This window comes from Triturus cristatus, chromosome 11 (assembly GCF_964204655.1).
Source record: "Triturus cristatus chromosome 11, aTriCri1.1, whole genome shotgun sequence".
In the NCBI taxonomy this organism is placed as follows: domain Eukaryota; kingdom Metazoa; phylum Chordata; class Amphibia; order Caudata; family Salamandridae; genus Triturus; species Triturus cristatus.
Window position 1 is genome coordinate 1,129,440,862 of NC_140594.1, and position 14,741 is coordinate 1,129,455,602.

Consider the following 14,741-nt stretch of genomic DNA (forward strand, 5'->3'; position numbering starts at 1 on the left):
AGAGGTTCAATGTTATTATGTAGTTGGTTGGTCTAAGCATAAGATTAGGACTGAGCAAAAGTGATTTATTTTGGTAATTCTTGTTGAAGGGAAGTTGATGAGGGTGTGAGGAGTGACATTATACATAGAATGGCATTGTCAGAGCTAGGCAGGCTGATGCAAGATGGCTTGTGAGTAACAAATTTAGAGAGGAGGATAAGATTCTCTTTCTAAGAGTGTGGATTGGGGTGATTGATGGTTTATGAGTGAATGATATGAGTGAATGATCATAAAGAAATTGTTTAAAAAGGGTTGATCGTGTTAGATAGAAATCAGGCTTCAAATTACCTTGAAGGGTGATAGGGGTTTGCGGATGTAGAAATTCAAGAATTGTGTCATATCATCAAAGAAAGAATCAATCACTGCGGAAGATAAGTATTGAAGGGACTTGGACTGAGTGGAGGCAAAACACAAGAAGAATTGCAGAATTAATGATGAGAGATTGATTCTAAGGGTTGGTATGTTTGTGACATGCCGGAAAAGTCAGTTCAGAGACATCTGGTGTGGTTATGCTTTTTAGGATGAATCCATATTCTTTCTTAGAAATGCGACGACAGCAGCTGCGGCGGCGACACGCTTCTTTTCCATGAGTCGCGCTTCCAGCTCCCAGCAACACACAGTCTCTCAGAAAGCCCAGCACAACTCTGTTTAATTTTAACTCTAATATGTATGATAGGTTTCTTTGTACAGGGCAAAGGACACACCTAGAAATAAGCAGGATCCTTGTATAATGCTGAGGATTTGCTGGTGTGAACATGGGCTTCAATAGGAATTCTCTGCGGCATATTATCAAGCCCATTATCGCCGCTTTGGCGGCAATTTTCTGCCACTAAACCGGCGATAATTTTAATGCCGTCCTTGATAATATGCCCCCTGAGTTTTAAACAAACAAACAGAAAACAGCTCCGCTTTGGTTTGCTGCTGCCAAGGGTGTGCTCAGCTGTTGGCGTGCTCACGGCGCATTTTGTGATTGAAATATGGTAATTCAAAGAACAGAAAATGTTTGGTCAGGCATTCTTTGGTATGTTTGACAGCATTGTGGTTGTGACTGAAATAAGCTATGGAAAGGGGTGAGAAGGAGGAGACATGGTAGGGAAGGGCATATTTCCCAACACAACTCTTCAGACAAGTATTTTCTTAAGTAAATGTCTACTTCAGAGGGGATCAGTTCACATTGTAAGAGGTCGAAAACTGAAGCAATATCCCCTGCTATACTGCTCTCGTGCGTGCTCTCTGTTCCGCCTCTTCGCAATTCATCTCAGTTCTTTTCTGCAGCCATTCATCATCCCCTGCTCCCCCTCTACTCCCATTCATGTGTCCTCACTGACCTCAAGGCAACCTTTTCCTCCTTTTCTCTATTATCCTCTGTACTTCTCGCTCCTCTTTTTCTCCACCCGCAGCAGTACTTTTCTCTTCTTCTATACATCTTTGGCCTCTCCGTGCTCTCCGCCTTCATTCACCCCAAGGCTACAGCCTACTTTTCAGTATTCACCCTGGTGTGCTACGTGCCCATTTTTTCGCCCGAAATTATTAACTGAATCTAACAAAAAATGGAATGCAGTGCCAGTCTCGTAGTGCATCCCTTTTTTTGTTTTTGAATCATAACCTTTTGTAACCCCACTTGTGCATTTGCTGAGCCAATAGCCCTGGCTAAACAGTTATAAGGTCCCGAAGGCGAGACCAATTGCATTGTAAATGCTTGTTATATTTATGATGTCAGTAATGGTTTGTTATGTATGCACGTCGTTCGTTTTAATAGAATGTTTTTACATGGAGCAAGGAGTCTCCCACGTTTTGCACAGAGGTCCAACCAGGGACGGGTCTTCTGTATTGTGCTAGGAATGCCCTGAGTGGACCAGTTGGGCACATTGGGGCCGGGATTTAGAAACAAGTCACAGAGCGCAGCGCAGCACCCAAAGCTGCTGCGCTGCATGACAGGGAGAGAGAAGGACAGCGCTGTATCTACAGAGTTATGACATTATCCTGCTCTCTACCTAGCACTGGTGCCAGTCATGCTGCCCAGCGCAACGTGCACACCTTTTCACTACCGTGCAAGGTTGTGTGTGTGAGTCTAGCATAGCTGTTGTACTGGAAGGGTATACTTTTCTTGGTGCCAAACCCTGTCTACTGTTGTTAGTATAAACGATTTTGCAACAAAAACTACAGAAGGTTGCATGACAACACCCATTTAATACCCATAGGATGCCACCTAGACACATAGTAATGCAAAATAGTGCAAAACGCTACTTTGCATTACTTTGAGACAACTCTCCAGTGCACAGCAAGCATTGTGCTTTAAAGTAAATAAAAAATATATATATTTTGAGTACAACATGTATGTAAATTGGCACCTGTCTAATAAACACTCCCTATGAAGCCAGCATTTTTTTTTTATTCCTATGTTTGCACTTTTGCTTTAATGAAAAAATACATGACCAGCGTTTATTTTAAAATGAATGATAGTGTTCTATCTATTTCTAAGCACAAACGATGTTGTTAAATATGTGAACTAAAAGTCTCAGGGAGGGTACGTGTGGAAGCTTAGGTTAGCACGTAGTTGTTTGATTGCATGGTCTTAGATGACTGCTAAACCAGTTGACCACCTCACTTCCCAAAGAAACTTTAATATCTAAATTCAGGTTTTTTTTGCCAATATTGAGAAATATGTTCTTATAGTGACTTTGAAAGTTCAGCATTATCACAACAATAACTTTGCTTTCTGCTTTGATTACAGTTATCCTGGTGGTTGTGTTTGGCATCTGCTGGGCCCCGTTCCACACCGACCGGCTCATGTGGAGCTTCATCGACGACTGGACCGGTGAGCGGCATGCGATTTATGGTTACGTCCACATCATCTCAGGTGTCTTTTTCTACCTGAGCTCAGCCGTCAACCCCATCCTCTACAACCTGATGTCCACCCGCTTCCGTGAGATGTTCAAGGAAGTAATGTGCCGTGGCCGGCTGAAGAGAGCTGGCTCGCGGAAGTACTCGCCCAGCGTCACGCGAGTCACCATGCGGAGCATAGTGTGCGAACACATACCCAGTAACGGGCTGCCCCTCTCAGACGTAGAGGAATATGAGGTGTACCTGGAGTGTGAGAACACCAATGACCCTGAAACCTCCTTTTCCTAACTAATCAACCATTGCATGGACTCCACGCTTGGAAGGACCGCTGGATACTAATTTGGCGAATGGCAAAGTGTAGAATTTTTGGATATTTTTGCGAGATGTGGAGAAGAGTTTCAGAGTAAACCACCAGTTGCGGCATAACTGTACAGCCAAAAAAGTGGCAAGCATCTCGGAGTTGGTGACAGTATGAATCTGGACTGCTGCCAGTGTTTGGTGTCACGCACAAGATTGGCCAAGGAAAGTCTCCAACCCCCAGAAGGGTTCAAGTGTTACACCTCTGGATGTGTTAAGTAAATGCAACCATGTGCAGCACACCTGAGTACCCAAGACATGTTACATAAAAACACCATTCTTTCCGCTTCCTCTTTTCTTATTTATTGGTTTTTGTGCCCCTATCTTGTGATGTCTTCACCGACTCACCTTGGGAGGGGGCAGGAGATCTGCCGTGAAGCAGCCTAGCAACTGGAATAGTGACACAGATTTCTAACCTTTGGCAAACATCTCACAGACATGTCAACATTGCCTGCAACTTGCCATGGTCATCCGTGATGTCACGCCATTGGTGAACGCTGGTGTTTTATGTGAAGACTGCCGCCACCAACTCTGTTTAATTTTAACTCAAATATTTATGATACATTTCTTTGTACAGGGCAAAGGACACACCTAGAAATATTGCAGGATCCTTGTATAATGCTGAGGATTTGCTGGTTGGGTCAGATCTCCATCCGGCTGAATCAAAATATATGTTGGTCTTTCTCCGGATGGGTTTGGGATCCTGTGTCTGAGGTGTGTGAAGAGAAGGAAGCCATTAATGCACAAAGTTAGCCGAAAGACAGCGGAGCAGAGTACGGGGTCAAAGCAGGACCGGACTGGGAACTGAAACTGGCCCTGGCAAACTCCTTGGCCGGCGCCCCGGAGGGGGAGGGGGTGCTGCCAACCTGTTTACTTGGGCAGGTTTCGGATGATTTTGTTACACGTGCCGATACTAATTGCACAGTGATCACAGCTGAAAAAAGGCAAACCCCTTCAGTTCAATATATAATCCCCCACACTCAAATCATTGCAATGCGCCAGAGGAAGAACTATAGATTTTATTTTTAAACGCTGCAAACTCTGGCACTCAATTTTCGAAGAATATTACTTGCTGTCCTTAGATAGAATGATCAGAACAGTCCATCCTACATTTCTAACCCTAATCCCTAATATCATCCATAGAATTGTCTCAAAGAGGAGATGTAGTGTGGGCTTTAGATGGAGGCTGTGAGTACGACCTGTGAAGCGACCCTACTCCGCAGAGTACCTTTCTGTCCTGCCATCCATTCTTTCTAAAGACAGAGATGGACCCTCACTCCTTCCTGCCTTAGGGGTTGTCCTCGGGAAAAAGTCAATTGTTCTTCGGTGGCAGCGGTCATGTCCTAACTCCTGCAAAGCCTCATTGCGTATAAAAGTTTAATTGATAAGTGCTACAGCCACAGTAGCGTTCACTCTTTTTTAAGACAATGAGTATATCTTCTGAGAAAAGGTTCAGCTCCGTCCTTTTCCTTCTAATACCCACGTGACAACATTAGATTAAATAAGGGAGATGACAAGTTGCCATCAAATTTAGGGACTGACTGACCTCGGGAACACTGGCGGATACTCACAGGTCGTAATACAGGCTCCCATAAAGAAATGGGTGTGTGTGTGAAACCCTGCACCCTGTGGCAGGCACCCCATGGTGCATGGATTTACAGGGGGGCATCCTAGGTACGCCCTTGGCCACCAACCATAGGCTGCGGAGGCAAGGGGGCCCTGCTAGGGGCCCCCAAAGTTGCTTTCCGACTGACTTTCCGTGTTGGAAAGGTCGTCATCGAAATACTGTGGAAATCCGACATCGTAATGCCGACAGCGGAAACGCTATCCATAGAGTATTACAGTGTGGTTCCGAATGGCTGGAAGAGTCCAAGAGCCGGTCGGAACTGCGCTGGTTTGACCAACCGGTTCAAGCGCCGACATCATAATTCAGTGGTCAGATCACAAACCGACTGTGTCGGTCGGAAAGTCTCCGACCGTGGTCAGAAACTTCCGACTAGCGGTCGAAGGCTTTCCAACCGACATCGTAATCAACCCCTTAGTGTCCACTGGTAAATAAAATTAAGGACAGAATGATTATGGTAATTAATTGTAATTTATGATGTATTCATTTGAGGTCAGGTGAGAGAAACAAGTGCTGTGCACGTAATACCACTTATTTGTGATTGCAAATCAAATTATTCTGTTCACTATTTTTTTTATTAAAAAATGATTCTCAGGCTGTGCTTGTCGAATAACCAAGTGATAACCACTAAAAATTATTTAATTCTATATCAGTTGAGGGCTCTTTACATCCTTGTCATCACTCAGCCCCCACATTCAAGATAGTTTGGCGTGTGATTAGGTTTACTCGAGAAGGCTGAAAATAATTTAGGGCCATCAAAACCCAGTCTACTTGCACAAAACCCATCAATAATAGGAAAGGGTCCCAAAGACTACGAGCACAGTAAGACACTACCTAGAAAGGGCTAGGAGAAGAGAGAATTTGTAAGAAAAACGTGGCAATTCTAGTGAGAACAATGTAAGTGACAATTTACCGTATCATGATAGCCGAGAGCCTCACACGTCATGAGAATCACCCCTGCTTTTAAGGTTTGCACCCCGGGATCAAGGAAGTGTTGTTTTAATGTTGAAATGTTAGCACTGGTAATTTGGAATATATGTGTTTTTCTGACCTGTTTCTTGAGTTATTGCAGGTGACTTTGCACTGTATCCAGTTTTAGGTGGCTTCTGCTTTGCACCATTTTTTTCTTTATTATATTTTGCACTATTACTGGAATAAACAGAGCAGCATGGGGGATTTCTATGAGGTGCAACCAGTGTGATTTTTTTGTGAGAAAAACTAAAAAGATGTACAGGCCGGGCGGCGACACAGGGAGCGACGGGACATAAGCACATATTGAATTCATCTACAACAGACCCTCCCCTCAGCTGTGTCCCTGCCTCCTCCATCTAGCACCCAGAAGAAGATGAAGGGACTCTGAAGTGCTCGATGTCTAGGACAGGTTGTCCCTGACCTTTCTCAAAGCCCTGCTCTTCAAGGTTTCCTCTTCCCTTCTCAAGTTCAGGAGCTCACCTTTTACCCATCTTTGACCATTGCAGCAGATATATATGAGCTCCTCTGTTGGTCCTGTTTCTCTTCTGTTACCTTCATCCCTGAAATTGATGAGAGAGAGAGAGAAAAAGAGAGAGAGAGAGAATAAGAGAGAGAAAAAGAGAGAAAAAGAGAGAAAAAGAGAAAAAGAAAGAGAAAAAGAAAGAGAAAAAGAGAGAGAAAAAGACAGAGAAAAAGAGAGAGAAAAAGAGAGAAAAAGAGAGAGAAAGAGAAAAAGAGAAAGAGAGAAAAATAGAGAACGAGAGAAAGAAAGAAAGAAAGAAAGAAAGAGAGAGAAAAAAAAAAAAAGAAAACACGAGAACAGACCCTGACAGAACCAGGCAAACACTATCTTTGTCAGAACTGGTGAGTTATGAGAACGGATCCCCGTAGTGTGTTTACGTACTGTTGACTTTGAGCAAGTGTATCAAAAAACCTAAAAGTGCAGTTATATTCAAATCTACCCTACTATCAAAGCATCATGTGGCGTTAGAATAGAAATTACACACTTCATTGCAGTCATATAGGTATGTTGTGTGAGTGTTTGTGTGTGTGCACACATGTGTTAGTGTGTGCAGCCGTACCCAGCCGTAAGAGCGGTGGGGCCAGGTGGGGTGTGCTGGGGATTTCGACGGACGATGATGAGGGGAAATTAATTATTTATTTCATTTCCCCTCCTCATCGTCCGTCGAAATTCCCCCCACCTGGTCCCCACTGCCTCACCGCTCTGACCTGCACGGGCCACTGCTAAGTGTATGTGTGTGTGTGTGTGCATGTATGCGGACACATGTGCGCATGCATCTGCACACCTGGGGCACCAGATGGCACTAGTAGCATATGAAGATCATGCAACAACCAATGGCATTGGTTGGCACATTGGCCATCTGTGACTGCTCGTGGTATTGGCTTGCACATGGGACACAGTAGCATTAGCTGTCCAGTGATGCACCTGAGGCACACGATGTCAGTGCGCGCACATGGGGTGCCTTGTGCACATCATGGAAATGGATGGCACGTGACGTACCGTAGGCACATCACGACATTGATGCTAGACAAATTTTGATGGGCATGGGAAAATACATCAGACATAGCACGGCTTTGGGTGACACATGCAGGTACCTGTGCCCCTGTGGCACTTGCTGACATGTCTGGGGTGCCTGGGCCCATCATTATATTGACTGGAAAGTGCCAGTTTTGGGAGGACATCAGGACACAGATTAACATCTGAAGGATACTTGGGCACAACATGGCCATGCTTGTCACGAGTTGGCAATACCAAGCAACATGGCCGACACTGAATTTCTAACAATGATAGAATGGTGTTTATGAAATAACTGTAGAAAAGGAAAATGCCAGAATGGTATCTGGGGATAAGATGTGTTTTTTTCTGAAAAACAAATAAACTTGTATATGGGAACAAATGGATTTCTTTACCAGAAAGGAAAAGCTGACATTTAGGAACAAAGTCATTCATTTATAAAAAAGTGATAATTAGAGTTTTAGGATTGAAGAATCAGAACCTTTTGGACTTGGCGGCGCAGGGTACGCCCTCCGTCTTCTGGGTTCACCAGCTTCGGGACACTCTGTCGGCGTTAGAAGATTGGATTTATTTAGCTGCAGCTAGTACAGTTATCCTAGAAGTACACAAAGTAGGTTCTCAGGAGACTGCCACTTCACTCTGTGGCACATCAGATTAAATACCATACAATACAGAATTATTAACAAAACACACGCCCCAAGCAAAGAAGAAAAGAGCCAATAGGGTAAGTGGAAAACAAAGCGGAACCAGTAAGAAGGGTTCGAAAACAGAAAGATCAGATGACTCGAAGAGACCTCTCCTCCAACTGTGTTTGTCATCCCACCCCCGAAATAATTTATTAACAGATTACAACTGACTTGCAGGTGGTGAGATACGTTTGTGTGTATTGGAGGACAGGCATGACACAAGAGAATGCTAGTAGGTGACAGTGAAGGCCAGTCGATAAGATATGATCGGGAAAGAATGGTGTGAGCCTACAGATAGTTGAAACAGGGATTAGGAAAGCCAGACACGGATTAGTGTACTCGGCTAGTCCAAACATCAGCTTCACAAACAAGGCCAAGGACGGATTTCGACACCAAGCTACGGGAAAAGCAGAATAGACTTCGTTCGCCGTGCTGCCTGAGTGATGGCAACACAAAATGGCGGCGGGTTACAAAATGGCGGGTCGATTCGATCGTGATCGAAAATCGAAGTTCCTCAGACCCTCCTTTTGCCAGAACTCAGGCAAGATAGACTCACCTTAATCTGAGTCCACATCAATAGCCATGAGATCATCAAGCTGTTGTTGTAACATCATCCTTATGTTTTCTGTTACTTGAGGTTTGGGTCTTGAAATGCACATGGTAGCACAAAGATCACAGATAGCGGGACCACAGTGCATACAAAGGCAACAGGAAAATACGATTGTCAAGATTATTCCAAGGAATGTCAATGCTTTCCAGCCCCATTTGGACAGTAGTCCCCAAAACCATTCCGTTAAGGACCAATCTCCTTCGTCCTGATGAATAGACCCGGAGATTATATGCAACTTGGAAATAGCTTGGTATACTGTCGGAGCGTCATTAGGAATGAAAATACAACAGCTTGACCCGATCAATTTACATACTCCACCACGATCGGCAAGAATAAAGTCTAAGGCAACTCGGTTTTGCAAGGTCATAAGACGATCCGCCTGTAGTTCCGCCGTGATATTACTCAAGGCTCCTACAGTGATGTCTATTGTAGCTTCTACGACACGGACCAGTTGCCTTATATTTCTGCTGTTGGCCATTGGACCCCAGAAGGGAAGAAAACCTTTAAGGAAATCTCCTCCTTCTTGTCCCGTGGTGTCTTTTGAGTCAATAATTCCTCGGCTGAGACAGGTTCGGTGATAATTGGCAGAAGCAGTGTAAGTAGGAGGAAGAAGGAAAGCTATGTAGCAGGTACCAGAGAAACCCGTTGGCAACCAGGTATTAGCTCTATCATGACAAATGAAATAGGTGCCTTGAGACGGTACTAGAGGAGGTGAGTTCAGAGAGGAATAAATGTATGTATAGGAACAGTTACTCTTTGGTGCAGTGTCAGAAGAGCGATCGTTTATTTTTAAACAGAAGTTACCTTGATGCGGTACAGTCCAGATTGGTGAGGATTTCTCCTTTCCCATTTTATTATTAAGACTCGACATGTATTGGGTGACGTTCCAATTGGTGTATGCTTTTCTTTCATCGATAGAAATCTTGCTATTCTCCATGATTTTAGCCATAACTACCATACCCTTAATCAAAGAACTGTGACTAAAATCCGGATAATTAATTTGTGAAGCAACAGACCGTCTGAATTTACTTTGATATGCATTTGAGAAAATAACAAAGAATGCCCAAGCAAAACCCTCGTAGGAGAAAGGAAGAACTAGAAATGGTATTCCTTTCTCAGTAGTATGCGGCATAAGACCACATACCCAACAATCAGTTGTGTTAACCACTAATTGATGCTGGTGTAATAGTTGGACAAAGGAATTGTTGTAATACTCGGTTCTTCTGACAAGTTCATGTGAAGGAAAAGTATGAAAGAGGTGTGGAGAGATAGTAGAAGAAGGCAAAGAGGAGGAAGGGGAGGTGTTTCTTGGCTGTAAAACGTAAACTATCCGACCAATAATCGCCAAAGCAATACATAATGATATCAAAACACATAGAGTTATACTGTAACGACTGTACATTATTTTACAAGATGCTTTCTTCATTTCATTTCTTCTCTCTTTATTACTTGGTGTAGTTTCCATTTTCACTAGTGGATGCTCATGGCAATCTTCCTCAATCACTGAAGTCACGATGCTCAACCGTCCTATGACACTGAAAATCCTGCAGACCTATTGTCACTACTTAGGTCGTGACCTAGACTCCCACCGTGACCCTGCAACCTAAACAGAACACTACACAAGGGAGAAGAAGAAAGTTCAATTGTTCTTTTGTCTGGACCTAAGATTGTAGCACTCCTTCCCTAGAACACTCTGATCTTGAAACAATGTTCTTGGTTCAGTCGTATTCAAGCGATGATGCAATGGGATTGCTTCCTGTAAAATGTCACCGTCCTCTTTTTCAGACAATCTCCCATTCAGGTGTGCATCGCTAAAGGGTACAAATCGTGGAACTGTTTCGCCTTCACAGTCACCAACCCCTCTACGAACCCACTGATCAAAAGGCAAGGGCAAAGGTACTTTCTTGCAATGCACACCGTAAATCCAATTTTTCTTTCCTTCAACTTTACCTGCTGTCCTTGTCGTTAGTAGGACCATTCGGGGCTCCCGCCATCTGGGCTCCAAATTCTTTTTCTTCTGAAAATTTCGGGTGCAGACCCAGTCACCTGGTCGGATGGAGTGACCTGGATCTGTGGAAGCCTCTGGCAAAGCACTCTGAACCTGTTGATGAAGGACATGCAATTTAGTTGTAAGGTCATGCAAATAGTCAATCAACATTGGGTAGGGCAAATCTGAGAACTTTTTAGGACGAGGTATTCCCCATATGTTGGCCGGACGGCCAAACACCACTTCGTAAGGGCTAAGTCCCAGACGAGAGTGTACTGCAGTTCTGGTGGATAGCAGAGCTAACAGCAAAGCATCAGGCCAATTAAGTCCCGTACTTGCTTGAATCTTCGCTAATTTTAACTTCAAGGTCCCATTGTAGCATTCTACTAAACCCGCTGATTGGGGATGATTTGCCGCATGGAACTTTTGCTTGATTCCAAGACCTGCACAAACTTTCTGCATGACTTGGCCAACAAACTCGCTCCCATTGTCACTCCAGACAATGCGCGGCAATCCAAACCTGGGAAAGAACTCTTTTAGAAGGATTTTGGCTGTGGATAAAGCTGTGTTGTCTTTCAAAGGGTATGCTTCTATCCATCTTGAAAAGGCACATACTACCACCAGAACATATTTGAGGTTGTTGCATCAATCCATGTGAATGTAATCGATTTGCAACACTGCAAATGGGTATGTCGGAGGAGCAAAGTGACCTGCTGGAGTGGGGGTTCCCTTTCGTGGATTATACATCAGACAAACAATACAATGCTTTACTACGTTGTCTGCACATTTCGGGATATTTTCATTCTGACAAACTGGAGCCCAGAAGTTTACAAATGCCTTTGCACTAAGGTGAGCTGGAACATGAGCCATAGTAACCACTGGAGTACATAAGCATCCGGTAACAACCAACGTTGATGTTCGCATAATTCTACCCAACAACCCATCTCATCTAACATTCCCGTACTTTCTCTCCACTTGCTTAACTCTCTTTCTGTAGCCTCTTTCTGAATCGTTTTCACGCTTTCTACTGTATTCTCACACATTCCTCTCTCTCTGACCCAATTCGCAGGACCTGCATATACATTCGACTCGTTGAATCTCTCGCTGTTTTCTTTGCTGTTTCATCAGCAAATGCATTTCCTCGTCCAACATCATCCGTAATCTTCTTGTGAGCACTACACTTCACTATCGCTATTTGGACAGGTAAAGCAAGTGACTCAAGGAGATCAGTCACTAACTGACCATGCTGTATCTTAGTGCCATGTGAAGTTAGGAAACCCCTCTCTCTCCAGAGACGCCCAAAATTGAACGCGACACCAAAGGCATACTGACTGTCAGTGTACACGTTCACTCTTTTCCCTTTTGATAATACACAAGCTCTTGTCAGTGCTATCAACTCTGCTGCTTGCGCTGAATTGTGTCTAACACGTGCAGTTTCCACAATCGTATGTAAGGTAGTTACAGCATAGGCTGAAACCGTATCTCCATTAGGCATCTTAAAACAAGAACCATCTACCCATAGATTCCCATCTGGATTCTCTAACGGTGTGTCTCTCAAATCAATTCTTCCTTTTGTCTCTTCCTCAGTACGGAAGAAACAATCATGCTGATCCTCAACACTCTCCTCATTTGGAAGGGGCAACAAAGTAGCTGGATTCAGAGTATTGCATAGTTTGATGTGTACGTGACTAGCCAATAGCGTCAGCTCGTAACCAGTTAAACGTGCACTCGTGAGATGCTGTGTCTTCGTTCTGTTTAGTAAGGTATCCACTGCATGTGGCACCATGACAATGAGAGTGTTATCTAACACTATCCCAGCGGACTGTCGGATAGAAATTGCTGCGGCTGCTGTGGCTTTGAGACAACTGGGCAATGCTTTAGCTACGGGATCTAACGTAGCCGAAAAATAAGCACATGGCCGCTGTCTATCTCCAAATTGTTGTGTCAAAACTGATAATGCACAACCTTCTTTCTCGTGAACATACAGCGTAAAAGGCTTAGTGTAATCTGGGGTACCCAGTACAGGAGCAGAACACAGAGCAGTGCGTAAATCAGTGAAACTCTTTTGGCACTCTTCAGTCCAAGGAAGGGGCTGAGGCGTATCTTTTAAAGTGAGTGCCAACAAAGGTTTAGCAATCAAAGAGAAGTTAGGGATCCATTGTCTACAATAAGAAGTGATTCCCAGAAAAGCACGTACTTCCCTTTGTGTGGATGGTACAGACATTCGAGCAATCGCCTGAATTCGCTCTGGTGTCAATCGTCATCCCTCCTTTGATAGGAGATGACCCAAGTAGGTAACCTCTCGACAAACATACTGTAGTTTGCAAGGTGAAACCTTGTGTTTCAGCTTAAACAAGTGACGCAATAGTGCAACAGTGACATCCTTACAGATATCTTCTGAATCGGCGGCGACTAACAAGTCGTCCATGTATTGGATAAGAGCAGCACCAGACGGCAAGTGAAAAGTATCAAGATGACATTTCAAAGCTTGGCTGTAAATGGAGGGACTTTCACAGTACCCTTGGGGTGCGCGCTTAAATCGGAAGCTTCGGCCTCCAAGAGAAAAACCAAAAATATCCCTACTCTCTTCTGCAATTGGAATACTGAAGAAGTCATTCTTTAGATCAATAACAGAAAACCAAGTCGCTGTGGAAGGTATCATAGTCAACAAGGCAGTGGTATCTGGAACAACAGGAAATTGTGGAATCACAATTTTGTTTACTTCTCGCAGATCAATCACAAACCGGTACACAGGAGGCTGAGAAGGATCAGTACGTTTAAGAACAGGAAGAATAGGACTATTGCATGTGTTGCCTCTCGTTTCTTCAACCACACCCTTCCGAATGAGATCATGAATGATTTCTAAAAGCGCCTTTTCACCTTCAGCAGAAATTCGATATTGTGGAATACGTGGTAATTCAACATTGGGCTTGAGAGTAACAACATAAGGCGGTATCTCAAGACAACCCACATCGCTCGGACCCGTGGCCCAAAGTGCTGTCGGAAGAGAAAGCAACTCAGGAGGAAACTGATCTTTAGACAGATACATTGGGGAGATCAACTTCTGACCTAGAGTGAGATGTACGCCTGAAGGAGAACAATATATTGTGCATGCATTCTTTTCAATAGGTCTAGACCCAACAGATTCTCACCACACCCATTCGTTAACAGAAGTGAAGCTTCCAAGTCATAAGGACCAACGGAAATAGGCAAAGGACAAGAAACCGGATTGCGAACAGGGGCGCCAGAGAATCCGACAGAAACATTCGTTAAGCCAGACAAAGGTGCCCCAGGGAGTTTAGAATGAATAATAGAACTTCTCATTGCTCCAGTATCTAGAAGAAATGGCTCTGATACACCCATAGTAGTGACGTTGACATAAGGGCCATTTTGATCTACTGGGATTGGCACAACTCCTCTACTTTGTCCATGGCGGTCCTAGTTGGCATGAAGACTCTCATTTTCGCCTTCAACATAATGGTCCTCATTATAATATTGAGTGGATCTCACATTCTGCTGATCAAAGTAGTTCATGGAATTAGGAGAAGGAAGGGCACGCTGTTCTTGAGTTAACATGCCTCGACCTCTACCTCTGTTTGCTGACTGGAGGCCAGCACGACCTCGTGGAGCAGATGACGCTCCATTGCGCTACAATAAAACCGGACAACTGCTCTTAAAATGACCTTCCTCTCTACAATAGGCACATTGATTAGGACCTAACAAAGGTCGCGGAATGTATGGCTCAGGTTTCTGATGCAATCTCTGAAACTGCGGTGGCTGTTGAGTCTGAGGCTGAACATAACGTGGCGGATACGCTTGCTGCAAGAGAACCTCAGTTTTTAAATCTTTCGTCTTTTTCTCTTGCTTTTCTTTTTCTTCTTTGTCCCTATTCTCGTAATATTGTGCAGTAGCCAATATCTGGGCAGAAGAAGAAACAGCCCAAGAACTTTCTGAATCCTTTAATTTGTGTGACAGCTCGGGAAGCAAAGTGAATACAAAATTTGTCCACGAATAGTCGCTGTCCACCCTCGGTAGCCATGTCCTGACCACTATGATCAATAAATGTCTCCTCGAAACGAGTAAAG

General features: G+C 44.0%; 1 protein-coding gene across 4 annotated transcripts in view; it reads left to right on the top strand.

Annotated features, from left to right (window-relative positions):
* Positions 1-6,044, top strand: part of NMUR1 (neuromedin U receptor 1) — a 330,624-nt gene extending 324,580 nt beyond the window's left edge. For all 4 annotated transcript variants that reach the window (XM_085635726.1, XM_085635729.1, XM_085635727.1 and 1 more), the window contains exon 4: positions 2,774-6,044. In XM_085635726.1, the coding sequence (XP_085491852.1) occupies positions 2,774-3,171 (398 nt within the window). In that variant the 3' untranslated portion in view covers positions 3,172-6,044. The remainder of the gene's footprint in view (positions 1-2,773) is intronic.
* The last annotated feature ends 8,697 nt before the right edge of the window (positions 6,045-14,741 follow it).